Source organism: Balearica regulorum, chromosome 22 (genome assembly GCF_011004875.1).
Source record: "Balearica regulorum gibbericeps isolate bBalReg1 chromosome 22, bBalReg1.pri, whole genome shotgun sequence".
Taxonomy (NCBI): Eukaryota; Metazoa; Chordata; class Aves; order Gruiformes; family Gruidae; genus Balearica; species Balearica regulorum.
Genome location: NC_046205.1, coordinates 8,232,305 through 8,257,702, shown reverse-complemented (window position 1 = coordinate 8,257,702; position 25,398 = coordinate 8,232,305). Strand labels below are relative to the sequence as shown.

The following is a 25,398-nucleotide window of genomic DNA, read 5'->3' as shown; positions in this document are numbered from 1 at the left end:
TTTGAAAAATCTCCTGCAAACAGGCCCAGTGTTGGCCCTGCTCCCTCCCCAAGGGCTCCAGCTTTGTCATGCTAATGTACAGCCTTCAAAGGAAAAAGGAGAGCCCCCTTCGCAAAATATTCGGAGCCCACAGTGTGTCGTCAGTGTGTCGTCGGATGCTGCAGCAAAACCCAAGCGAAGCTGGCAGTGCTGAAGCCTCCTGTAAGTTCTGGGCTGGAGAAAAGGGAAATTCAAACTTTTGGACTTTTTATCTTCTGGTGCAAGCACAGCTCAAGGGAGTCGCTGCAGGATGTCATCTTCAGCTGACAGCGTGAGGGAGTCAGTGGCTTTGTGGCTCCCCTTTGGTGCTGCACACCACTGCTGTGAGCAGCAGAGTAACAGTAGGGAAAGCTTTATCAGGGGTCATGGGACCTTCTGAGTCACTCCAGCATCCCCCCAGCTGCATAGTCCTCCTCCATCCATGCTGCAGCTGCATCCACCCCTGGATGAAGCTGTGATCTGGATGCAGGTAATCACAGCCAGGTATCAGGTCTTCACCTGCCAGAGCTCACACACTGCAGCCCATCTCCTGCTGACACCTCTGTCAAAGAGACCAAAAGCTGCAAGGAACCTGGGCTCTGCTCTTATCTCTCCCTATCAGAGCTGCAGTATATGAACAGGCACATGGCACCTTGGAGGAGCCCCTGAAACTCCAACGGCATCGTCTCTCCCAAACATCCTCCCCATGGCTCTGAAGTCTAGAAGAGAGAGAAAGAAAAACAGATACCCATCTACTCCACCCTCTAGTAGTAGGCAAGCTCTCTTTGCTTCCTAGCTGGCATCTATCATATTTGATACCAAATAGAGGCCCACTTAATTCTGACTCACTCTACCTGCTCATATGGCTTACTTTTCCTGGCTAGGGCATAATCCAACATCTACGGTGAAGAATCTTGCCATCTTAAATGAAACCTAAATTCAAATCATATCATTGCATCACCTTCTCAGATAACAAATCTAACCAAACCTTGTAAGAACTTAGTAGATCCTTTCTAGATTGCCTAGCATCTAGGTCAAATGTATAAATCCACGAGCCTTCCTGCACAGCAAATCCAGCAGATGAGTTTACTTTTCGTCAGCATGTGTAGGGCTGGAACTCCCTTCTCAGAGCTGGTTGGTGGTGGTGGGGGGGATTAACTGAAAGTTCACTGCAAGGTACCCGTTGTCCCATGGAGTGGAAAAATATCAGGTAGTTTTGCAACATTTAAAGAGATGCACCAGGAACGTCTTTGGTGGCAGTTACCACATAAGGGCTGCTGGCCTTCAGGAGCTCGGGGATTTTGCTTCCTCATAGAAAATGCCTCTTGCAAGAAGCACATACCTATTACAAAACAAATTGTTGCTTTAGCTTTGTTAAATAAATCAATCAGTCTTGTTTTACTTCACGATCTGAGAATCAGCCTTTCTTCTAAGCTAACATTTTCATATTTTCCCCACAAGTATTATATGGCACCCAAATATCAAGCACTGATGGCTTGAGAATGGCAAACCTCTGATGCTGGGTCTGAGCAGCAATGGCACTCCTCATTATATTCAGGGAGGATCTGTTGCCATAGCTTGTTTCTAAGGCACTGAAATGGAAAGCAGGAGACCAAAGAGCTGCTCGCTGCACATCAGTGTGCCTGAGCTTTGCCTCTTGCAACCTTTGTGCCTGTTCCAGTTGGAGGCCTGTTTGGGCAGTCCCGCACTAAGCTCTTGGACAGATGCCACCCCTGGGGCTCTCATGGGATTTGCAGCCATGACCGTACAGTACTGCAAGTAATTTTATGCGAGTCTTAGAAAAATTTGCCTACCCTGAGTGTCTAGTCACCCACGCAAACCACTAGTGGAGATGTGACTTATAGCAATGCATTTTTACCCCAGTTTGAAACAAGATCAAACAAATTATACTACACCAGGATAAACTGTGTCTCTACTGGAGCCGGAACTGGTACTTGTGGCCAAACCCCAAGTACAGATGAGTCCTAAAAATGCACAAAAAGGAAGCTAAAATTTCATCTGAACCTGAAAGATTTATAACCTTGACAGCGAGACTTTTTCCTGTGAACTCCTACAGTAGCTGCCAGTGAAATCAGTGTCTGCTGCTCTGATTTTCAGCAGTGAATGAAACAATTTTAGGATGAACTAGAAAGATCTAATCTGGGTCAGTCCCAGCAGCAGCCAGATTCAGAGCTCAGTGAAGAGGCAAAGCTGAAGACTGGGTTCAGGTGAAGGATGCCAGATGGTCAGAGAAAGCCTTATAATAAAAGAATTTAAACATATTTTATCCATTCTTGAATAAAAGGTCAGACAAACAAGACATGAGGCTCCCACCTGGCCTACCTGCCACTCCATGTGGGTTTTTGCACTTGCAGGTGCTCGGCAGGTAGGCAGGTCTTAGGTATGCACTGCCTTTGCATTCCAGCTGATGGGATTAATTGCATCGAACTACTTCTTCACCTCAGCCATGCTTTGGAAGGAGCAGGACCACCATAGATGGGGAAGACAACACAACCTAAGGAGTTCTCCTCGCACCCAGCTACTTAATTCCACTATATGAGATGGTATTTGGGGAGCCCAGCCAGCTATCCGGAGCCAGCGTTGAACCTTGAGTGTAGACAGGTGTCAAATAGGCAGCGCAGGGCTGCTGTGACCCTTCCCAAGGGAGATTTTGGATTGTGGATTGTTCTTTTCTTCCACACAAGGAAAAACTGCCCTTTGCAGAGCCTTGCAGTGCAAGCTGGCATTGTGTGGCAGTGTGCAGGCAAGGGTATTTGGAAACTCTCCCCCTTGACCCAAGCATGACATTTGGCTGACATTTCTACCGAGCCCATCCCTGCAGTATCAGATCCTTTCTCCCTGTGATCTCTTGTGTCCTAAAGACCCCAGGCAGTTCCCCTGGCTAAGAGGAACCCAGATCGAATTCTGGCCATTTGCTGCCTGAGGTCAAGCTGTAAACTGAACAATCCAAAATTGCCCCGAAAGGCAGATGTACTAATTAGAGAAACCTTGGGTGGCAGTTCTGAGTACGATGCTTTTAATAACTGCAGGGATGTTGAGAAGCAAATAAATTATATGATGAAAGTCTACCAGGCTGCAGAACCCAGATATGTAATAAGCAAGACTGGCACCAAGACTGAAATTTTGCCCCCTGGGCTTGGCATTTTGTCTGATTGCCTTTCCAGATGAGAAGGTATCTGGAGCTTCCGGTCCTGACTACTTGGCAGAAAGGTATTTCTCAACAACAACCTGGGGAATCATCCCAGGAAGGCTGGAATTAGACAGCCAGCACTCACTAGCACTCAGGGAAGTACGGCCAGGTTTTCACCAGGAAAGAGTAACCGAGGTTTCTTTCCCGCCTTTTGGACTAAAAGTGGATATAAACCATATGGAAACTTCAAATGTCCTTGATATTGTAAAAAGCTAGCCCTCAGTTCTTCTCTTTGCCAGTGCACAGATAAAGAGGCTCTGGCAGCTCCAAGGGTCCGGATTGCTCGCTGTCTGCCTGTGGCCTCTGATCCCATCAAGTGTGCCACACTAACGATTTATCTTCCCAGTGCACTCATGAAGCCAGGAAAACCTCTCCTCTCTTCACACTACGAGGTATGCCTTCACTTTGCAACACAGCACAGTGCAGAGGTCTCCATGAAAATGGAGACAAAATTGTTCACATCTGCACAGTACAGCCCGCACATCTGGGCTTGCCGCCTAAAGCCACACATGGTGGGTCACATGAACGAGGCTCTCCTGTTTCCAGCCTAAGCCTGTTCTCCCAGCCACAGAGGCCCTTGTAGGGCTACTAAACCCAAAATGCCCAGCACAGTGTCATACAAGGAATCCCTGCAGAGCCAGGGCCACGCACACTCGATTCTGTGGCAGTGGGGACTGGAGGGACACCTACCTTGCTGCTTTTGCCAGTCCATGGAATACAGTGAGGCTCCCTGAGTCGCTTCCCTCCCTCCAGCTCAGCGTGTTACACTCCCACACTTCCTTCCATCACTCTGTGACCTCTTTGTGCCCTACATAGGGGATATCTGTGCCCACCTTCCAGCTGTACCACTCCACAACAACCTGGTCCACACTCCTCCCTTGGCTGGGATCTGCATGCACCCGTTGCCTCACCCAGCACACACCAGGAGCACCTATGGCCTCCACTGATGCTGGGCTCTTCTCCCATAACCCCACCTTTGTGGCTTGACCAACAGCTCTAACAAATCTTGCAAATGAGGGTCCCCAATTACAAGAGGTTTATGGCTCCCTGATAGTTTGCTTAGTCCCACAGGTCCTCACAGCTTTCCCCCAGGGTGGACCTTACTTGAAAGCAAACTCCCACATACATACAGACCCCACTTCAGACGTCTTGACCAGCAGAAACTATCACTCCTGCTGATGAGGAGCAAGGCATACTGGAAACATCTGCCCATCCCTAGCCCATAGCAGCCCGAGAAAGGAGAACACCAGTGTCTGTATCATACCTGTAAGAGCTTCCATTCACTCACAGGCTGCTACATGTCCCAAACAAGCCACACACAGTTATTTTCAATGGCAATTAAAGACTAGCTCTTGTTTCAAGGGCTGGACAATGAAATTGCAGGAAGAGCTGCCCTGACCCAGCAACCATTATGTCAATGAATATGCTGGATTGAGAGATGCTGACGCTCATCTCGACTTCAATTCACTTTTAATTCTCCTGGCCTGTAACCCTGCAGGAATAATATGGGGAGCTTGTAGCCATTGCATGGAGGATTTGAGAGCAGCACCTGTTTTAGGAGTAATCAGCCCAGCAGGAGGAAAGTTTCTCTCATCTGTTCTTGGAGTATTTACATTTTTGACCCAGTCTCAGCATGATAATAGTGCACTTTGTCAATCTTGCACAAAACCTTGCTGGGCTCTGTGACTAGTTTGTCCTGACTCCTGCATGGCTCTATTATGATATTTCAAAAGACCTCCCATAAGGGTTAAATGACCTCACATTAGTGTTAATTTGGGGCTAACTTTCCTATTCAGCACATAACAAAGCAATTGGTGTTTACCCAAGTCCCATAAAGTGACAGGGACCACACACAACCTAACTGCACTCAGCCTGGACAAGACAGAACTCCACCTCAGCCCTTTCCTAAGTACTGCCATTTTGTAAGAGAGAGGGAGGGGGAGGAAAAAATAAGAGAGGCTGATGGAAAAATCTTCACCCAGCCTGCGCCCAAAGCACACCAGGCTGAATTAAGCACCCAACAGTCAACCTGAAGCAGCTCCACTGCTGTCCCCAATGAGACTCTGCAATGGGAAGAGGCAGTGGCCATCCCTTCCGCTCCCTTACGTGGCCTAATTTCAACCTGCTGAATCACAGACCCACAAAACACTTGGCTGCCTCATTCCTTAGCTGCTTTTCTTCTCCACAGGCTCCTTCTGTATTTAACTCAGATTAATTTGATGCCAGTAAATCACCCTGCACAGCTAATAAATTAAATGTCTCATTGATGCCGCTTCTGGGAAAGGTTTGGTGGAAAGAAAGCGGTGCACAGGCTGACTGCACACCGACGGCTGCATGACTGTCACCACAAAAGGAATTGCCAGTCTCATCCCCATCCCATCTACCTCTCTGTGATTAATGACAGCGCAAAGTAGGGCAGGCTGAAAATAACAACAAACCATGACTGATGTTCCCAAGCACAAAGCTAGACACGGATCTTCAGCTACAGCAAATTGGTGTCACGACTGGAGCTGAACAGCAGATTTTACACCAGCTCAGCTTATGCTGCTGTGGTGCAAGGAGAACCAACAACGCCAGCCAAGGGCTTATTCAATGCATCATTCCACTTCATCAGAAGCTGATCTGAAGCACAAGGGTTTTTATTTAGCCATATATTTGCCCCCTTCCCGTTGCAATTAAATAAGGTCAAAACAAAACAAAACAAAAAAAAGGGAACGCAAACATGTTATTGGCTGCGTGAATAAACATTTTGGGCTCTTTTGCAATCATTAATGATAGTACAAGGCGTGTGTGAACTTCCTGCACACTGTACTGCAGTTCATTCTGAATTCACCAATGCAATTAGGGTGTCTTTTATGCAAGAGCTGAAATTCGCCTAGATTGATTTAACGAGTATAATTTCCTCTTTGAAACTGCTGGAAATTAATCATCACTTCTCCAAGCTCCATCTGGAATTCACTCTGTCAGCACAACACACAGCTATAATGGTGGCATCTAATGAGAACTGCATGCTGACTACACCATTGCTGACTTTGTTCAAGTATTTCCTATACTTGGAATGGGAAATATCTCAAATATGCAGCAAAGTCAACTATCCCTGCACAGTGTACACCGATTTTTTTCTCTAGTGACAACCATCGCACAGACAATAAACCAAATTCTCTTCTTGCTCATACTAGTTTTCATTGAGGCAACTGCACCAACTTAATTGGATTGACCCTAATTTGCAGTAAATGAAAGTAGCAGAAGAAACTGATGGAATATTTAAAAAAGAAATTAAGTAAATACACCTAACATCTCTAAGAAGCTGCATTTGCACATAAAAATGTCAATTTGTGCATGCAAATCAGGTAACTAGCCACCTAATTCCCTATTTTCATGGCTACCTGCCCGATTTGGGTGTACAGCTGTAGGATTTGGAGAGCTGAGAGCAGTGAATGCCTCTGAGAATGTGCCAGTGACAGAATTATCTGGACTCCCAAGATATCTATTCTTTCTTGCCCATCTCAGACTCAATGAAAATCTAGAAATGGAGGCAGACAAAGAAAAAAACTAGGACATTGTAGCATATGGGGATGGCGCTTAAGTGACTAGCAGCTAAAAGAATAGAATGCTCTAGAAAGAAAACTGTTTTGTTTATTAAAACAATTAATACAGCTTAAAAGGAAGAGCACTGAAGTAGGTGTGAATGAACTGCCCTTCTCAAAACTGAGGTGTGGCTGCTCCAGAGGTTTTCCCAGCATTTTGGTGTCTTTTGATGTAAACCACAGAAACTAAACTATATGAATTAAAATCAGAGCTCCTTAAAATTCACTAGTTCCAGGATTATTCTTGGGAGCTGACCCATCCCTAGAATACCCCACAGGTGTACCGTCACAAAGGAACTCACATGAAAGTTTGAGCAAGTCTTTGTTGACTTCTTCCACCCCAGTGTTGACCCATTTCTAGCCATCAGTAGTTTTCAACATTTTTTTGGACAAGAATCGCTATAAATTTTCCATTCTTCTGTATATAATCAGTTTAAACCAACTGACAATAAGCTTCCTTTTCTCAGTTACCATCTGCAGACCCACTAGGAGTCATGCAAATCCCCTAGGAGTCTGTGGTTGAAAAGAATTGATCCCCATCCCTTAATTGCTTCTCCAGCACACATCATACCCTTTACTCAGCCTGTTGGGAAGAGCCAGGACTTACTCCAGCATGTTTTTTCTCTGGACAATAACAGTTAGCTCTGCCATAGAAAGCTGCATATTGGAAGTACTCTACAAGGACCATCTAATTAAAGATTACAGCATCCCTGGGAGATACACAAACTCATCTGATTCAGTCTATTGATAACTGGGGAAAAACAGACTCAAAGCTGAAGTGTTTTTCCCAAGAACGCAGCATGAGAGAGCAGCAGAACCAAGATAACAACAAGCAGTGCTGATTCCTGCCACACTGTTTTCAGATTGTGGTTGGGACTAGGAAAAAACCCCACTCCTAAAATCTTCCTTCTGCTCAGCTTCTGCCTCTCTTTGGAGCAAAGACAGCTGGAAATCAAACAAAAATATGTCCTCTTAGAAGACCTCCATCCAGTTTTGCAAATAAACAGATAAGCAGCCACCCAGTGGGGGAAAAAATAGTAACTAGCTGGGCTCTGGGATGCAAAAGAGTGTGTAAAAAAAAAAAAAAAAGAAAAAAGCTTCAAGGATGGCAAGATGGCTGTGTAGGAGATGGAATTACAGACAATCTTAATAAGGGAAGGAGAGTTTGAACTTCCTGTGAAAAAGAAAAACCACAAATAAACCTGGGAGATTCTCAGAGCCATGGAGAAAGGAGTAAGTAGAGGAGAGGCTGGGTAAAACTGCACAAAGTAGGAAACTGCCACAGAAAACTTTGAGCTTTAAAAGTCTTCCCTTTTATCTAGAGAGCTTTGGGGTAAGAATGGAGTAAGGCAGTTATAAGCATAGGTGCTAATTGCATTGAGCATCTCCATAGAGCTTTAGATTAAAGACTCCAGCACCTTGGGGGGGTGTGAAAGAATCTGTAGATCTTGCAGACAGTATGTGGGGCAGGCAGCTGCACCCTTTGTTACTAACCTGCCTCCCTTCCCCATCTGATCATGTAAATGAGAGCTACAAATGCTAGAGTTTACAGCATGCAACATCTGAGTTGGGATCTCTGGAGAGATGGGGATGGATTTATTTACATGTTCTGAGTTATCTCTGCAAATGATCTAACAGAGGCCCCTTCACATCTGTAGAGTCCTGATGAAAGTAAAAACATTGTACCCAGGTATTTCTGTTTGTGCTTGTGGCACTGAAGACAAAAAGGTCAGATTCTCTGCCTGTTTTACACCCCCTTAGCACTAGCATTTGTTATAGTCTGCTCCTACAAAGTATGGCATGTCCTTGACAATGAATGTGTTTTTCAGGGCAAGAACCAGGGCCAGATTCAGTCTGAGTTGCCAGCTCTGTTTCAGCTTGGTTTCAGATCTTCTCCAGGGATCAGACCAGCATGGCTGATGATCCCGACTCCCCTAACAAAGCTGCGTGGCAGGAATAACTTCTTAGAGAGGGATCTCCCTGCCTCAGCAGAAGGCTGGGATGGCTGGGTCAGGCCAGATGTTCTATGTTATGGAGCCCTCCCCCTATCCCTACCACCAGGGCCTTGGGGACAATGACTTCACCTGCAATCCAAGTATGGGTGAACCCAGTGCCTGGCAGCAAGGATCAGCCCAGGTAACTGTAATCCTGTTTCGAGCCAGGCGGAAGGCAGGAGGGAGGACAGCAATCCCTCTGCTCTCCTCTGCCAGCAGCAAAGGGTGAAACAATAAGAAGTAAAGCCTCAGGTGCTGGAGGAGCAGAAATACTTTTTCTCCAGACACCAGGCCTACTTGGCGTAACACCCTCCACTCACTCTGTGCCTACACTGCTGTTCCCAGGCAGATCTGAGCAGAGGAAAAGCAGCCACAGCCACCAGATGCAGCAGCTGCGTGTTGCCTGCTTGACCTGAAATGTTTAAGTACCTACTCTTGCTGCAGGATGATGGTAGCCCAGGAGTGCTGAATTCACCATTCTTCACGTGCTTCTGTGCGTTCTACGTGGCTGATGTTATGTCTGCATTGCTGACAGATTTTGTTTTTGAAGAGTAGGGCTCATATGTTAACTGAGCAGTCCTCCTGTCAGTAAAGCAAGCAAACTCAGTCAGGCCCTCACTGTTACTGCCAGAAGGGGAGTAGGGGAAAAAAAGGAAAAAACCAAGCCATGAATCAGCCTCTGGAGCTATTTGTAACAGATGTACTGTCAGGCATGTAATTGCCTTCTTACCGTTATCAGCTGGAGCTCACACAGGCCCCACAACCACCTGCAGCTCTGCAGCAAGGATACCCAGGGAGCTAGCTTTGGCCACCACCCTGCTGCACCAAGCACCTTCCTTTGATTAAGCATTGAGCCTCTTCCCATCCTGGTGCTACCCTGCAGACTCATCGCTCTGTGTGAGAATGAAAGTGGTTGTCGCTGAGGATCACGGCTTTGTCTTGGAGCCACTACGAGAGCTACACAGCAGACAGGAAGCAAATCTTTGGATTCCTAGATCTCTGGATCTCTTCCTTCTATATAGCATCCCGTTGCCTTCCCTTTCATGTAGGTTACTCCAGAAAAATATCTACTACAAATGTCAATGCTAGCTTAGAGGACATACCATGTCATGTGGAAGCAACTTGTGCTTTCCATTTTTACCAGAGTAAAAGAGTTACCACTCTTGAGCATCTTTGTAGATGATTGTGCTTTCAATAGTATTCTTTCTTTGAAATAAAAAGATTTCATATTCTTTCATATAGCCCCACAGCCTGCAAACCTCTCATTTTGAAAGAATCTGAGTCATTTAAAAAAAAAAAAAAAAAAAAAGTTCTCATCCTTACTTATTGGGGGGAAAAAATCTAGAACCAAAAAACCTAATTGAGCCCCACAATTTCTGCAGTGCCCTTCCTGACTTATGAATGCATAAGGCTCATTTAAAGAGCAACAAAGACGGGTGGGGATACAGTTGTATTTCCTTAGGAAAAATGATTCAGAGAGCTCTCAACGGGGCTGCCCTGCTTATGGAGGGCATTGCAAAAACTGCACTCTTTGCTAACAGAACCATGGTGATGAGCAAAGCAAACAGCTTCTCCAGCCTGGCCTTGCTAAGGGGAGGCTATTTGCCCCATAGCTGTGACTCCCTTCCATACCCGCGCGTCTCTCTTTGAAGTCCTGCTGACTCTAAGGCCAGCCCTGAGCAGCGAGTTCCATCCTGCCAGACCCTGTGGGAAAAAGCGGGCTCTGAGTGAAATTAAAGGGCAGCATATGGCAGGCTCCTAAAAGGCAATAGCTGTGTCCAGTGCATAGCAGAGCAGAGGAATTTGCAGCCACAGGAAGGTGACTGAGACAAACAACACTGACTGCGTTTCAAACTTGAGTTGGAAAATTTTATGACTGCAAATAACACTGGCAGTCATATAACCCAAGGGAAAAAAATAGGGGTAATGAAACCTCCTGCTTTAGGGCATGAGCTGGTGGCCTCTAGGGACAACGGAGGAATTTTTCCTCCCATTTGCAGCATTGCTCAAGTAACTGCGTGCATTCTGTAGGAGTTTCACCATCCATAGAAATACCAGGCATTGACTGTTGATGGTTAAAAAACCAGAAAGATGCTGCACTGGACAAGCCACTGGCTTGATTTGGTATGGACATCTACCAAACAAGTCAGGCAGCAATACTGTCATGAAATAAGAGACATTGGATGACAGTCCAGCCCTGGGGTCCTAATGAATCAACAGGGATGCTCTCCCTGACCAGAGATAAACACATCAGATGACAAAGAAAAAGAAAACTGCAGGCCATTGTGTTTTGACTCGGAGATACACATTACTGTTAATGCTGGCCAGCCAAATAATATGTCTTTGGAACGGATTTTAAATTCCTACCAAAGGTAGGTAAAGACTGGGCATCTGGGTCTGTGGTTCTGTTTTCCTCCTGAACGCTGCCAATCTACTGACACAGGGAGGTTATGAAGTTTGCTGAATGTCTCCAAAATTTATTTCTAGTGGGCAGAAGTGTCTCCTCATTGTCGGTCTAAATCAACCCAGGGCCACTTTAAATTCACTGATTATTATGTCAGCATTGTCCTTCCTTTGAAATAGTTCTCATTTTTCCAATGTTCGCCTCTTGATGTATTCACTGTGAGTGACCATATTCCCACCTGGCATGGTCTCTGCTAGGTCACAGAGCCAGCTCTTGCAGGCTGATTGTCCTGGGACCCCAACTCTTAACCTGCCTCACTGCCAATCCGCTCTTCACCGACTGCTGATGACCACACCTATAGATATTATTTCTGATGAAGCTTTCCCTGGCGTTGTGCAAGGGCATTTGTACTTCTCTAGCTCCCCTGGTAATACTCTTCCCTCTATGCATCCTAATATCACATTTAGCTTGCTTTTACTTCTGCCTAGTCCCCATAGCTCACAGATCTGCTGTGGTCACTTAGCACACCCACGTCCTTCCCTTCTTTTGTTATCTCCAGATTAAACATTCCCTGTTTATAGCTGATTAGTTATTAATCCCTGAACACAAAAATTTGCATTTTGTACTGTGAATGTCATCTTTTTTCTACTGCTCTGGTCCTGAAGGTCACGTCGCTCTTTCTGTAGAACGCCCTGACCCTCTCCTGCTTTTGATGATAAAGTCCAGATAGGAGTCAGCAGATTTCATCAGTACACACTTTTTTGTTTATTCTGAAAAAAAAAAAAAGGTAAGATTGAGCCCAAAAATGATTCTGCAAGAACTCCTCTAGTAACCCTCTTCCTGCCTAGTACTTCAGCTTTCGACATTTACCTGTGGGGTAAGTCCTTCTGCCTCAGTTTTCCTGTCTGCTTCAAGTGAATTATCATGTCCAGATAGAATCTCATTTTTACAAGGTCTCAGGCAGCGCTACACACACGCACATGTGCGTGCACATGCACGTGTGCTCACTGAGGATACCTGCAAGGAATCCGTTTCTCAGCAGAAGAATGATGGTCTATGCAGTCCTGAAGCAGTACAAACCTGAGCTTCCAGGAAATCTTATTCTCAGACCTAAGCTGGCTTGGAGCCACTTTGTAGTATCACTCCCAGCACTCCCATAATAAGTAGCTTAAAAACCCAGACATCAGGACTCAGAGTCTAGCGACCGGCACAACAGCCTCTTCTGCCCCCTAACACTTTCGGCAGCTCCAAAGAGCACTCAGATACAAAGGGATTAGGTGGTTTATAGGACCAAAGCTTGGCAGATTTCCCTCCAGGGCCCCCAGCCGTTTGCTCTGTTGGTCATCATTCCTGTCAGGCTAGTTCAGAGTGTCTCTGCCTTTACTCTTAGTGGATTAAGGGGTGGTTGAGCGGTTATTTTCTCCTGCTTTGTTTCTTGGAGATGGGGCTGCAGAGGGGAATGAATTGCATCAGATAAATACATTAAACTGTCACTCTGAGAATTAACTGGAAACCTCCAGGAAAACGGTACAAATGTCAAGAGAAGAAAGTGCTGCGGAAGGCATCTCTGCTGTCTTTCACATGGATGGATCAACATGGACATAATTTTTCTTCCCAGTAATTAATTTCAGTGTATTATTAATTGTAATAACCATCAATTTCTAATGAATACACGGGATGTCATGAAAATCCTGGCACTTAGTTGTCACAATTAAAGTAACTGTAGTATTCCCTGATCAGCGGGGCTCAGTCCTTCCATCTGCTCCCATTCAGATCAGAGTCCAAAGCACCTTACCGCCAGGAAGGAAGCAGGTGACTGCAGCACTATCCCAGAACTCAGGGTCTCCACTGCAGATTTTTCTATAGGACTTTGAGGAAAACTCTCTTTACCTCCATCTCATCCAGTGATAACATCAGTCCTCCACTGAACTTGTTTATTTGGAGGTAAGCTTGTTAAAAATGCAGGGATGATTCAGATATTTAGATAACAGGATTCACAACAAACTGTCTGCTGAGAAAAAAAACATCCTAGGGAATCCTGCTAAAAATGTCTCCATAAAAAGAGCCAAGTCAGGTTCAAGGTGTTGAGGTAGTTTAAGTCAGTACAACTTAGATGTCATATCAGGAGACAAATACGCTAGCTGAGAGCTTAATCCAGACAGCAACATGAGTGTTTTTTATTTCCTCTGCACAACTTCATCAATTAGAAATAAAACAATGGATTGCTACATGTGCCATTAACCTTATACTTCTCACATCAAAAGCCCACTATAATCACATATAAAGAAACAAGTATTAATTACAGTATGAATATCTCAGTCACTGTCTTGATCAAAAAAAAATCCAAGAATTTTATCATTAAACACTCTTTCAAACGACAAGCAAGAAAACTACATGAACGTATTGATGACACATCCCATCAGAGCTGCACTCTCTTTAGGACAGGGACTTCCTTCTGTTCTGAGTTGGTCCAGCGCTTAGCACAGGGGTCCTGGCATTGCAGACACTACTGCAACAGTAAGTACATTTCCCATTAAGACATATGTATCTTATTATCAAGAGATAGTAGTTACCATTACTATAGCAAAGTGCTGAAAGGCAAGTCAGTAAATGTGTCAATTAATTTTTTCTTCCATTTCACCATATTCTTTAAAAGAACATATTCTGAGGACGGCATCAAGGCTGTAAGAGCCAAAACAGTTAAAAAGATCAAGATTTTTCAGGTCAGAGTTAAGGACACAATGTGACATTGAAGTACACTTCTCTACATAGCAGAAATCCCAACTTTGTGAAGCTGAGTGGAGAACTCCCACTGATGTCAAGATCTCCCAGTGTGTTTAGTCAAGGCAAGATTTGCAGCAAGGGGCATTATCCTTTACTGCTCCTGCTGATGGCAGAGGAACTGGGATTTCACAGTGCATTTAAGCAAGGCAAAGATTTGTAGTGAGAGGAGTTATCTTTTATAAACCAGATACTATGGCTTAAAAAACAGAGACAGTTTTGGGCACTCAAACACACATCTAGATCTGACTCAAAAGCAATGAATTCCAAATTCCATTCAGGCCAAGAAAATTTTGAGTTTAACGAAATTATCCTGATCAATCAGACAAACTGAGAGAAAAAGTGGTTGATATTTGTGCCAAGTTTTTGCTTGTTAGGACAAGTTCATGTGATGTTAATATGGCTAATGGACTTCCAGGCTGAAACAACTTCATGTTTTGTTGGCTCAGGGTATGGACAGATGAGGTTTGTGATTGCTTGTGCCTGTCCATGTAAATGGCCTGAACTGTGGGCAGTTATATACTTAGCCATTTCCGTGCTCTGACAGCATTGCGATTTACAAATCATGTAAGTAGGTATAATGTTATCACCTAGCAATGTTTTTTTTTAATGAAAATTTTTCATTCTGGTCTATGACCCAACAAAATGGTTTAGAACAACAGGTGAATCTCAGGATCTCTCGCTGTTGTAACCTTAATCCTCCCCTACCAGTCTCCTCCCCATTGTTTACTGCAATTCTTCCTTTGCACTTAGATTGTAAGATCCTGCAAGCAGGGCCCTATCCAGCCTTTGTTCAGGCTGCAATACATAAACAGCTATTTGCATTCAGTGGGAGACTTACCTGACCCAGGACTCAGAGTGGTGGGATCAAGATTAAATACATTTACATACATGTAAATTTTTACCGTTTGCTGTGCAAAAATATCTTGTCTCTAAGATACGGGAAAATATGGTTCTGACTCAGAATTGATGCTATCTTTCCAGTCAAGATTAGAGTCCAAATTGTGCAATCCAGCTTAACTCACAGTATCAGTTGCTATGCAAAAGACAATGTTTCATACAGAGGTGTGGTCTTTCAATGATTGCAACAAATACAGACCACAGCTGGCTTGTCATTTAGATCCAATACTATTGGAAAGCACAGGCAATTTTTCAGGTTTGATCCTAAAAGAAACTGATCATTCCTCATAAGATGTGGACTGACCTTAAACCATGATTAAACTAATGGGATCAAGAGCTTTTGAATGCCTGTGAATAAACTGTCCCTAAAGACAAAAAAGAGAAAAGGTGAAAGCACTTAAAAAAAAAAAAAAATATACAAGAAGAAGAAAAGAAGCTTTTTTCCCACAGGAAACTTCCATCACTGTTGTATTTTCCCTAAGGACATTTCTGTATCTGTCACTAAAAATTACAGCTGTCAGCGGTAATGCATCAGCACAAACCAGAGGGCTGGGTTTTGGTGGTCTGAAAAGGGATGTAAACCACAGTTGGTTTTAACCGTCAACTTACCTTAGCTCCAGTGAACATATTTATTATGCAATATATCCAGTTTTGTCTGGAGAAAAAGTGATGTCGGAAAGAAAAATTGTGTTGTTCTCACAAGTGCATGCCTGATGCCTAATCAAGGCTGAGAGACATTTCGCTCACATAAGGCTGAGCAACTGCCGAAACAGAGGTAGGAGAAAGGTCTGTGATAGCAAAACAACCTTCAAACCCCTGAAACAGCAAAACTGTCTTCCATCAGAGCCCCTGAACAAATGCTGTACAGTTTCAGTGGCAAAAGAAACAAGCCTAAAACAGATTTCCTCCATAATGTGAAATAACGCCTTAGAAAAATTACAGTACCAATAAAAAGCTAATGAAAAGGTCTGCTGGGAACGGTTTTGCCCTACAGATAACTTGTCCCTCCAATCTTAATGAATTCACTTGCAATTTTGACATGCTTTTATTACAGTGGCACTCAACGCCCTAGAAATCTCAGTGCTAGGTGCTGTTCAAAGAGATGGTCTTTGTCCCAGGGAACATGACGTAACTCTTAAAAAGGCAATGATAGAGGCTGCTAATTATTCATTGTTTGCACAGGGAATAAAAAAGGTTTATATGGAACTAGCGTGTAGGTAAGTGTAAGTATCATTAGTAGTAATTATAGTAACTGCTTCTATGATCCTCCTCTGTTATATTTGAGGCAGACTTCATTTCATAACTACAGGTTTGCCTGCAAAAAAATCCTCTTTCACAACAGACAGCCCACTGCAAGCCGATGGCTGTCTTCATGTATCCTGCCACTCTGGTTGAGCTGTCTTCCAGCACGCAGTGGTCTCCTTCGGGTTTAGGCTGGAGCAAAGCTGTAGCAGATCAGTGCTACCTTTCTCTTCTCAAAGATGTCTACCAAGGGCTTTGCATGGAGAGGTTTAATGCCAGAAATGTGTGGGTTGTCAAATCATCCAAGGAAAAAGACAGTGGAAGGCCCTGACTCTCTACTTTTTACACAGGCAAAATACCGTCTCGCTTCCAATTAGCATTTGATAGGGGAGTGGAGACGCAAGGAAGGGTATCTTCTGCCTAAATGGTTCTTGCTGGGTAAGAGCAGAATTAAAGAAGATGAAGAGGGTGTGGACTGAAGATAGGGAATGGGATCTCTTGTGATGCAAGAAGCATCTTTGTGCAATGGCACAGCCCGAACTGGAGCTCACAGGCTGCGGCAGTGTCTGCCCAGGCAGAGGTTCACCATTATCCCCCTGCCCCAGAGGGAGAGAGGTTTCCTCTCCGTGCCTAAAGAAAGCGAGAAGAACCACGGGTGAAATGGATTTTAATCCCTGTTGAGAAAATGCAATGGTAAAAGTACTCTGCTCAGCATGTGCTCACTGCCGAACCCACGCAGGCGCTCAGGGCGGGTCTGTTTGTCTCTTCAGGGCCACAGAAACCAACAAACAGCAGTGGGGAGAGGAGTTACCGCCGGTGTATCCTCATCACACCCACGCTCCCATGAGTGGCCTTCTTTCTGCCTAATGAACTGAGGATTAATTAGAGGAGGTAATAGGCTTCTACGGACAGCATTGTCAAGCACTGCTTATTGCTGTTTGTTGATTCAACTAGGCATTTTGTAATCCCTCACGTTGTTTTGCAGTGACTACAGGAAATAGGTAGAAAAGAGACTTGGCTTTCCCAAATTGAAGGCACCTACACAGACCCTTTAGAAATGATGGCTGATGCTGGATAGTACTCAGCAATAGCAAACATACAATCAGTACTTGAGTCGTCCCATTCATCTCCAGAAGATAGCTAGTCTATAACACATAGGATGGGAAACAACGACAACAAAAAAATTTTCTATTTTTATTCAAAAAGAGGCGGAAAATTTAAAGGGAATTGTCTTTGGCACTTGCTTCTTTTAAACAAAAAGTTATTTTTCCCTTACAATTTTCTTGCTGACACACTGTTTATATAATGGGGGAAATACTGCTCAGAGAGAGTGTGGTGACTTGTCCAAAAACAGAGTGGAGAGGAAAACTCAGCGGTTTTTGCTTTTCTCCTTGACCTGTGCAGAATACAGCACACCTCAGAGCCTGACTTTTCTTTGTCCTTTGCCACGTCCAAGGTTTTTTACCCATAAAAATACAGTGTGTAATGGTACTAGCCCTTAAATAATGGAGTGCATCCACGCTGCCTTGTGGTGGCAATGCCTCAACATGTAAGGCATCAGCAAGCCAGCCCTTGCTGTTCCCTTGCTTTCTGTGCAATTCTGCTTTGGACTGGTCCATAAACTAATATAGAAAAGGGTCTTCAAAAGTTTTCCCTGCAGAACTACTTGGCAAAGGACAAAGTTACTCTCCTGGAGTTGAAAAATTCTTATCTCCCTGGCCAACCCATCTGGATGTTAGCAGTCACTCTCCTGTCATGTAACTCAGTCTGAAGAGTATGAACAAACATTAACATTAGCAGGTTTAAAAACTGCCACATTTCTGTATTTGGGCTAAGCAGAGCTCAGGGCAGAGATCCAATGTTGTCTTGTGTATACAAACCCACCACAAAAAATAATTAAAGCACTGAGTCTTGATTTTTCCCCTTAGTTCCTTTCAAGAAAGGTTAGAACTTCACTCATCCACTGCAAATTTGAGGCCCCTTTAAAAACTCCCCCTGGATTGTATCTACCTGCCCAGCAGGACAGATGACACATTAGATTTCATTTCATTTTCTCAAGACGTGACATTTTTGTTGGCTCATGTAAGGGGAAGGTACCTCGTGCCTTTCTAAAGATTTTTGCATGCATGAGCACACCACCAAGCAGACAAAGCCTTTGCCCTTCCCAAGAGAGATATTTTGAAGAGGGATGTGCTATGAGGGGGACCTACGTCAAAAACAAGAGCAAGGTTGAAAAGCTGCGTGCTGTCCCGCAGGAACAGCCTCTGCAGGATGGGGGGGTGCCAGTAGCTCGGGATTTCAGGTGGGAATGTCCAGGAGAAGACTGGTTAGCGGGTTGGGCTCCTTTCCTTTTCCTTATTTTTCATACCTTCACCCTTCAGCTGGGTGGTGCCAGGGAATACATGTAGCTTAATGCAGGCTGCTATGGCTTGGGGACCAGGCAGCGGGAGGCTGCTGGTGGCAGCGGTACCAGCGTGCTGATAAGTCACTTCAGGCAGTGCCTGAGTCAGCTGGGACACAGGCTGTTCCTAATGGACAGGTCCAGGAAATCCCTGCCTGCCCTAAGGAAGCAGGAAGAATGACTTCCATTCATGAAGGATGCAACAACAGCTCCTGCATGCCTTCAAACAGGCTGAGCAAGACTCCTGCTGCACTATTGCTTCACTCTCTTCGTTGGACATAGAGGCCAGAGGAACTGTCCCTTTACTTTCACAGTGAAGGAAGATTTGCTGTTTTGAGGTATTTCCTAATGGTCATGCCAACAGCCTCCTCCGCTCATTGCTTCCTCACTCCTCTCTAAAATAGCTGAAGGCTATGAAAAATGCTGGAGGTCTACTGGAGTCATTTCAGATTGATGTTGAAACTCCTAGAGCATGGTGGAAATTCAGGGAAATCAATTTGAGTTCATAAATGGTAATAACTTAAAATAGATCAATAAAATGGCAATGAATTCTCATGCAGATGCTCCAGTTCATAATCAGATAGCCTTAACCAAGTCATGTAATTTGAAATCATTTTCAATTAAATTACAGTAAATCCAAAGAAGGCCCATTTAATTCTAATTGAGTCTGTATGGACCACTCTAATTCTAACTGAATCTAAAGGTGCTTAAGTAACTCACTTCAAATTCACATTTCTGAGACAGTGACAAAAGCAAGCTTGAAAACATGACGGGAGTAGAATACAAAATGTTCTCAAACAAGGGGACATAGAAAAGTAGTGCAAAATGAGTGTATATATTTAAAATCTCATGCTTTTTCTGCATTAGCATATTAAACTACAGAGATGTCATCTAATAATGTCTTACTCTCTACAGATTATGTCGCTGTTTAGTGCGTAACGCACATGTCATGTGCCAGGGTATCAATGGAAATCCCAACTCCAGGCCCTACTCTTGAGTCCTCTGGCTGACTCACTGGGCCACCGTGGGAGCCTTGTCACTGAGCTGCACTCTCCCCTGCTGACCTGGCCACACAGCAGTGCCTACAGCGCAGATCAAAGCAGGAGCAGAGCTGGGCTAATCAGCTGAGAGATGAGAGAAGCCACAAACGGAGCTACACACTTACTAATGAAAGCAAAGGGCTTGCAGACATCAGAGCAAAATGACTGCATTAGACCTATTAACAGTTGTTTCTTCCAGATTTAAAAATCTTGCTATGGAAGAGGTGTGCTGGGAAGGAGGGTCTCTAGTTAGGGTCAGTTGGATCCATGATGGAGCAGTGGCAGCCAGGTAAGAGGACTCCAGTTTAGACCTTCTCAAGGAGGTGGGTGAGGAGCAGTCTGAGCTCTCAGAGCTGCTGTGCTATGCCACATGCTTGTTGCCACCATCACTTTCACTCATTTATTAACAATGCCTGCAAACGTGATAGCTCCACCACACCGCCTGTGGTAGACATCCCACCCAAGCTGGTTTTTAGAAACAAGAGGCAAAAGGGAAGGCAAACTGTGTTCAGAAAGCGTATGCCTCTTGCTCAAAGTCACACAGGAGATCCACAAGCAGAACTCAGCTCAAAGCTGAGACTGATGCCCTTCCCGCTAAAGCAGACTGCCTCTTTCTTGGATTCATGGGATAAACAACCTCATTTCTTCACTCTCACTGCACTTCCTCTGCTCTGTCATAACCATACTGGGACTTCACTGGACCAAAGTTAATGCCCATACTGATTTTCCTCAAGCCTGGTTATAAAGATTATGTGTTACCACACCTGCCTCACTTGCTAGTTACACACTAGACACTGTTTGCATCATCCTGCACAGAAAAATCTGTATAAGAAACGTATATTTTTAATGCAAACACATTCCTAAGAGCACAAAGGTAGCCAGTGAAGACATTTCCTCATTGCTGGGTGCATGTGCCCAACTGCCATTAGCACTAAAGAGAAATAACAAGAGCCTGGGAAGACCCATCCCCTCGGGTGGAGGCTTATCATAGTGCCAGGTCATCAGACGAGATTTTAGGGTGATTCTCGGGGATTAAGACCTCTCATTTCAAATCAGTGACACTTGACATTCCAGTTCAGCTGCGAACTTGTAAAATCACTGCAGAAAGTGAAACTAGGCCACATTCACACCAAAAGCAACAGAAATATGTGCAAGTCTCCTCTCAGCCCTGGCAATGCCCATGCTCTCAGTTAACTGAACTCTTGAGCAATTTTTTGTTTCTGACCATTCCCAAATGGATTTCTTACAACATCAAAATTGACTACTGTCTTTCTTTCAACTTATCTGATAGAGTTGAAAGAAAACACCCTGGCAATGCCACTGCATCACAAGACAGGCTTTGATCATCTGGAACTGCCAACGCACCTTGAAGCGTGTTAAATATATATGACTTGGCTGATTGCATCTGCCTGTTTCCATTAAGTGTACCTGCAAGGGAGCCACCCGCTGAGAAGGGGGAGTACAAGGTAGAAGTGACCTGGGGTTTGGGTCACTGGATACTCCTTGAGGTTTTTCATAGGAGGAACTTTCAGCATTTTGTGTTTAGCATGTCACCCAGCTCAAGTAAGTAAAGGCCAGGTGAAAGTGCATTTCTGAATAAGTTTGTGGCAAGAACTGACCTTCCACCATGGTTATGAATGGAGAAACCTTTCAACAGTAAAAAAACATCTCTCACAGGCTTTGGGTGCTCATGTAAACTCAACAGATGAGGTTCAACTCCTTGGATAGCAGGTGCCACACTGGACACTGCTATGTTGGGGATTCTTCCCTCCCACCCCCTGCATAAGTCTCCCTGCTACAAAGGCCGTCCCAGTTGAGAACAGCTCTAACACTGCTTGGCTCAAGAACCAGAGCATAGATTTTAGACTCAGCTTTCAAAGACTCAGATTAGGGGAGCAGATAGAGACAAATGCTATAGTAGCAGACACACTGCTGCTGAAATGCTACAACACTTTGACACGAGTTATGTGGGGAGGTCTCAGAAGCCTCTTTTTTGATTTAAAAAAAAAAAGTAACCTGTTTCCATTAGCCTTTTATTTCCTGCTAATGGTTCAGGACTCTTCCCAGTTCTCTGGAACATGAAACACCAAGGCCACCTCATCCCATGCCCTCTGGGAACATGATTCTGGCTTTGTAGGTTATCTGGGGTGGGGGAGGAAGCAGGAGAAAAGAATGATGGGGTGCCGTGCAGATGATTGTCATTAATTTTGGAAGGCGTTATAAAAAGTAAGCTTTAAAGTCTATCCTAAATATAAGGATTCAGCTGATTGAGAGCTCATCTGCTTCTATCTCTCGGGTAATCACGAATACACTTCTGCTGTGTCACTTCAAAGGCTCAGTACAGCTGGGAGGGTTTTCATCAAAGCTTCTGCATGTCTGGGGGAGGTTTTCCCCCCCATGAATATACATCACTGGAGGCTCCTTTTCCCAACTTTTCCCATGCCTCTCTCTGATTGATCCTCATTTCATTCAGATGAGCTCTTCCTCTCTGGATGGCTAAAGGGCAAGAGACAGCTCTCTCCAAAGCTTTCCCACTCGCCTGGATGCCTCTCCGAAGATTTTCCTCTCATCAGAGTGGGGGAGGGAGGGAGCTGTTCAGACAAGAGATTGAGCCTTTAAATTAAATTCTTGTCATCTGAGGGCTGGGCCTGATAGTAGCGGGGGTGGGAAGCATATTCTCCCAGTATCGGGATTCTGGCCAGATCCTCATCTGGTGTAAATATGTGCTAGTGGACTGATCTCAGCAGTCATGTCATCAAAACTACAAGCCTTAAAACCCTCCTTTCTCTGCAAGGCAACAGGTTGCTGGGTAAAACCAGCATCATCCTCTGTGTGCCTGCCCTGCAGAGTACGTGAGATCCACAGACAAGGAACACTTGCTGAAATTGCTCAATTCCCCTCTTTTTCATTGGGGATGGAGGGCCGGGCAGCTTCGTGGAATTTCAAACACTCAGCCACCCTCAGCCGGGTTGGGATTTCACAACAGCCCAGACCCTGTGTGCACCCAGCACGTGCAAAGTGCTGGTGGAAATCTAGGCCTCTCTCCTGCTCTCAGATGGCAGCTCAGCCCTCCTGGAAATTCTGGGCCCAGTGCCACTTAGTTACAGCACGTCTCCTGGCTGGTGGCCAGATCAGAGGAGTCTGAACCTCATCTTAGCTCTTGTACCCTCCACCCTCTAAATTGCATATTCCCTAAAGCCAAAATGACCCCAGCAATTGTCAGGTCAGGACACTGCTGAAGCGACTGGATGTGCACTCTCTTATACCACTGGCAAAGTTGGCCCATACAAATGGTAATGCATTGCTGCTGATGATTTAAAAAAAAAATATGTTGGGAATCTCCTATGCACCTATTCACCCACAGAAAAGTGACAGCCTCAGAGATTACAAATGTCTGCTTGTCCAGCAAGATCTTCCCCTGTTCCAGTGAGACCCCTCAGCAGCTCTCTGAGAGCAGGACAGCTGCACAGCCACCACCAATCACCCACCAGCAAGTTTCACGAGCTCATGTCCTTACAGCCTCCTGTGCATCCTCTTAGCTCAGAGCCCCGTAAACCCACATCTTGGACCTTTGCCAGGAAGATCAAACCAGGTCCCCAAGGACATGTCACCCTCCAACACTACAATGTCTGTTGGCAGCTATAAATCCTGTCCTCCATGCTCAGTTCCAGGCTGTAATCCTCCCCTTTGGAGCAGGAGTCCCTCTGGAGAGGCATTCAAAGCCAGGTCACTTGTGTGGGTGCTGCATGTGACTGGGACATTTCTTCCCCACAGACAGTGATGGGATTTTCCTGCACCAGTCCTCTGAATAGTTAATTGGATCTTGAATGGTTTATCACTTCTTTCACTGGGGTGTGTGGCTGGATTTACTTTGACACAAGCCCCTTTCTGAATTGCAAGTTGGCAACAATAAAAGGGAGAAGTCTTTAATTAGTTATCTGGCTAATTAACTTTTACGGCACTGTATAGCTTTGGCATCCAAATACTGCAATGCAAAACACTGCAAACATTCAAACAAAGCCTTCCCATCCCACCAGGAAGCTGCTGCCACTGGTGGCTGCGGGGGAATAGCATCTCGCAGTTTTGGGCAGGGTGCATGGAAATCCACCTCTTGCTGTGCCGTGCTCCCTGGATTCCCTGTACATCCACTTCTGCAGATAGCTCACCTTCTTCTAATGATCTTCAAATTAATAATACAGAACATACATGGCTTCCCCATGTTGTACTCCTCCTTCCCAGCATGTGCACTCACTCTACCATTGGGTGAAATACACACAAGATAAAATTTATTTCTTGCTTGAAAGGGGTATGTAGACATCCCTGCATCCCCCTGCCACGCAGGAGAGAGTTTCACAGTCAGGGCCAGCATACTGGCATCCCACAGTCCTGAGCCAGGAGAGAAACCCCTCGCATCAGGCAGGGTGACATCATATCACACAGTAAGGAAATGCTCTCGAAGAAGGTTAAGCTCTGAAGCCTGTGGGGTGACCCCCAAGAGCACAGTTTGGCTCAGAGAGTACAACAGACAGGTTGCTAGAATTAAGTCTCTCTCTCTGTTGGAACATGCAGGGTCCCCACCACTTTTCCCACGCTGATCGGTGAGAGCTAGGGGTTTCAGGAGGCACGGTGCCCCCAGGACGTTTCCGTGTTGTTATATCTGCACCTTGTGGGCTAGCACATGTTTTATTCTGTGTGCACTGGAGTTTCGCCGTTACTGCATGTCCAGGCAAGCTCCCTAACTGCTTTCAGCATGAATAAAAAGGCACTGTAAAGGGGAAGGGACAGGTTTCAGGAAAAGCAAGAGAAACAGCATAAAACGGGCCATCAGGTTGAGTCCACTGGCTAATCAGTACCATCCCACACGTCTGCCCCACTGCTCGGGGAGGCACAGAGGGAAGGGAGAGGTCTGTCTGATCTCAGGCTGGGATCTAAACTATGTCTACTTTAACTTAGATCTATTTAACTGCCGTACTTATTTGTGGTAGAAAAGTATTCTGCTTGCTGGCAGGCCCAAGTCAACCAAGTAAAATCAGGGGTGATACTTTGCCCCCTTTCTGTACCGGTCCATGTAGGGTCCAGGGAATCTCAGCTGACAGAATCAGTGCCTTTGCTCCAGAGGCAAGTTGTTGCCTTTAATGTTAAGCAGCCAGCTGCCCAAGCAGGGTTGCTACAGGAGGATTTCAGTAAAGCAGCACTGCGTTTGCACACCACAGAGTTGCACACAAAAAGCAGGTCACAGGGAAAGTAAAAATTAAGTCAGCTTGGAGCTGCAGCATGAAGGCCCTCTCAGCATCCTGTAAATATGCACCTAAGAGACTCCTCTCCACATTCATTTGCTGTGAGCAAGTAAACCTGTTGGAAGGAATGATTTCACTCTGTGAGCACAGGGCTTGTGCCTGTTCAGTAGGGGCTTCTCTTTGCTGAGGAAAAAAAAAAAAGATCTCTGCAGATTTGCACTTGCTAAATGATCAAGCAGCAAGGGATGGTGCAGGAAGGATGGATGAAACCACTCATACAGGGAGGAGATCAGGGGAAGGTTGTCCCCTCCTAGTACAGAGGGGGACATGCATCTTACCAGTTCTCCCTGAACCAGAGGACCTAAATCTAGAAGGGATGGAGATGCCTGCGAAGCCTCCCTTTTTCCCCCACTGGCACTGGCCCATCCAGTCTGAGCTCCTGTATTCTGCCAGGGCAGCCAGGCAGCTCTGCAGCCCTCCTCCATCAGCAGCACAGTGGCATGCAGTCTGCCTGACTGCAATGTTAACGGTAATGAGGCTTACAGGGGAGGAGAGTCCTTTGACCTGTGACTACATGCTGCTT

At 45.2% G+C, this 25,398-nt stretch overlaps 1 protein-coding gene across 7 annotated transcripts in view; it reads right to left on the bottom strand.

Moving 5' to 3' along the window:
- The window catches only part of GRHL3 (grainyhead like transcription factor 3), a 126,179-nt gene that overhangs the window by 36,634 nt on the left and 64,147 nt on the right, over window positions 1-25,398 (bottom strand). The window contains exons 1-2 of one of the 7 annotated variants that reach the window (XM_075773797.1): window positions 10,443-10,464; window positions 9,240-9,392 (exon numbers count right to left, since the gene is read on the bottom strand). The exons of 5 other annotated variants lie outside the window; for them this stretch is intronic. In XM_075773797.1, the coding sequence (XP_075629912.1) occupies window positions 9,240-9,288 (49 nt within the window). In that variant the 5' untranslated portion in view covers window positions 9,289-9,392; window positions 10,443-10,464. Of the gene's footprint in view, window positions 1-9,239; window positions 9,393-9,540; window positions 9,862-10,442; window positions 10,465-25,398 lie in introns of those variants that run through there. One more of the 7 variants, XM_075773795.1, reaches the window with a different exon arrangement.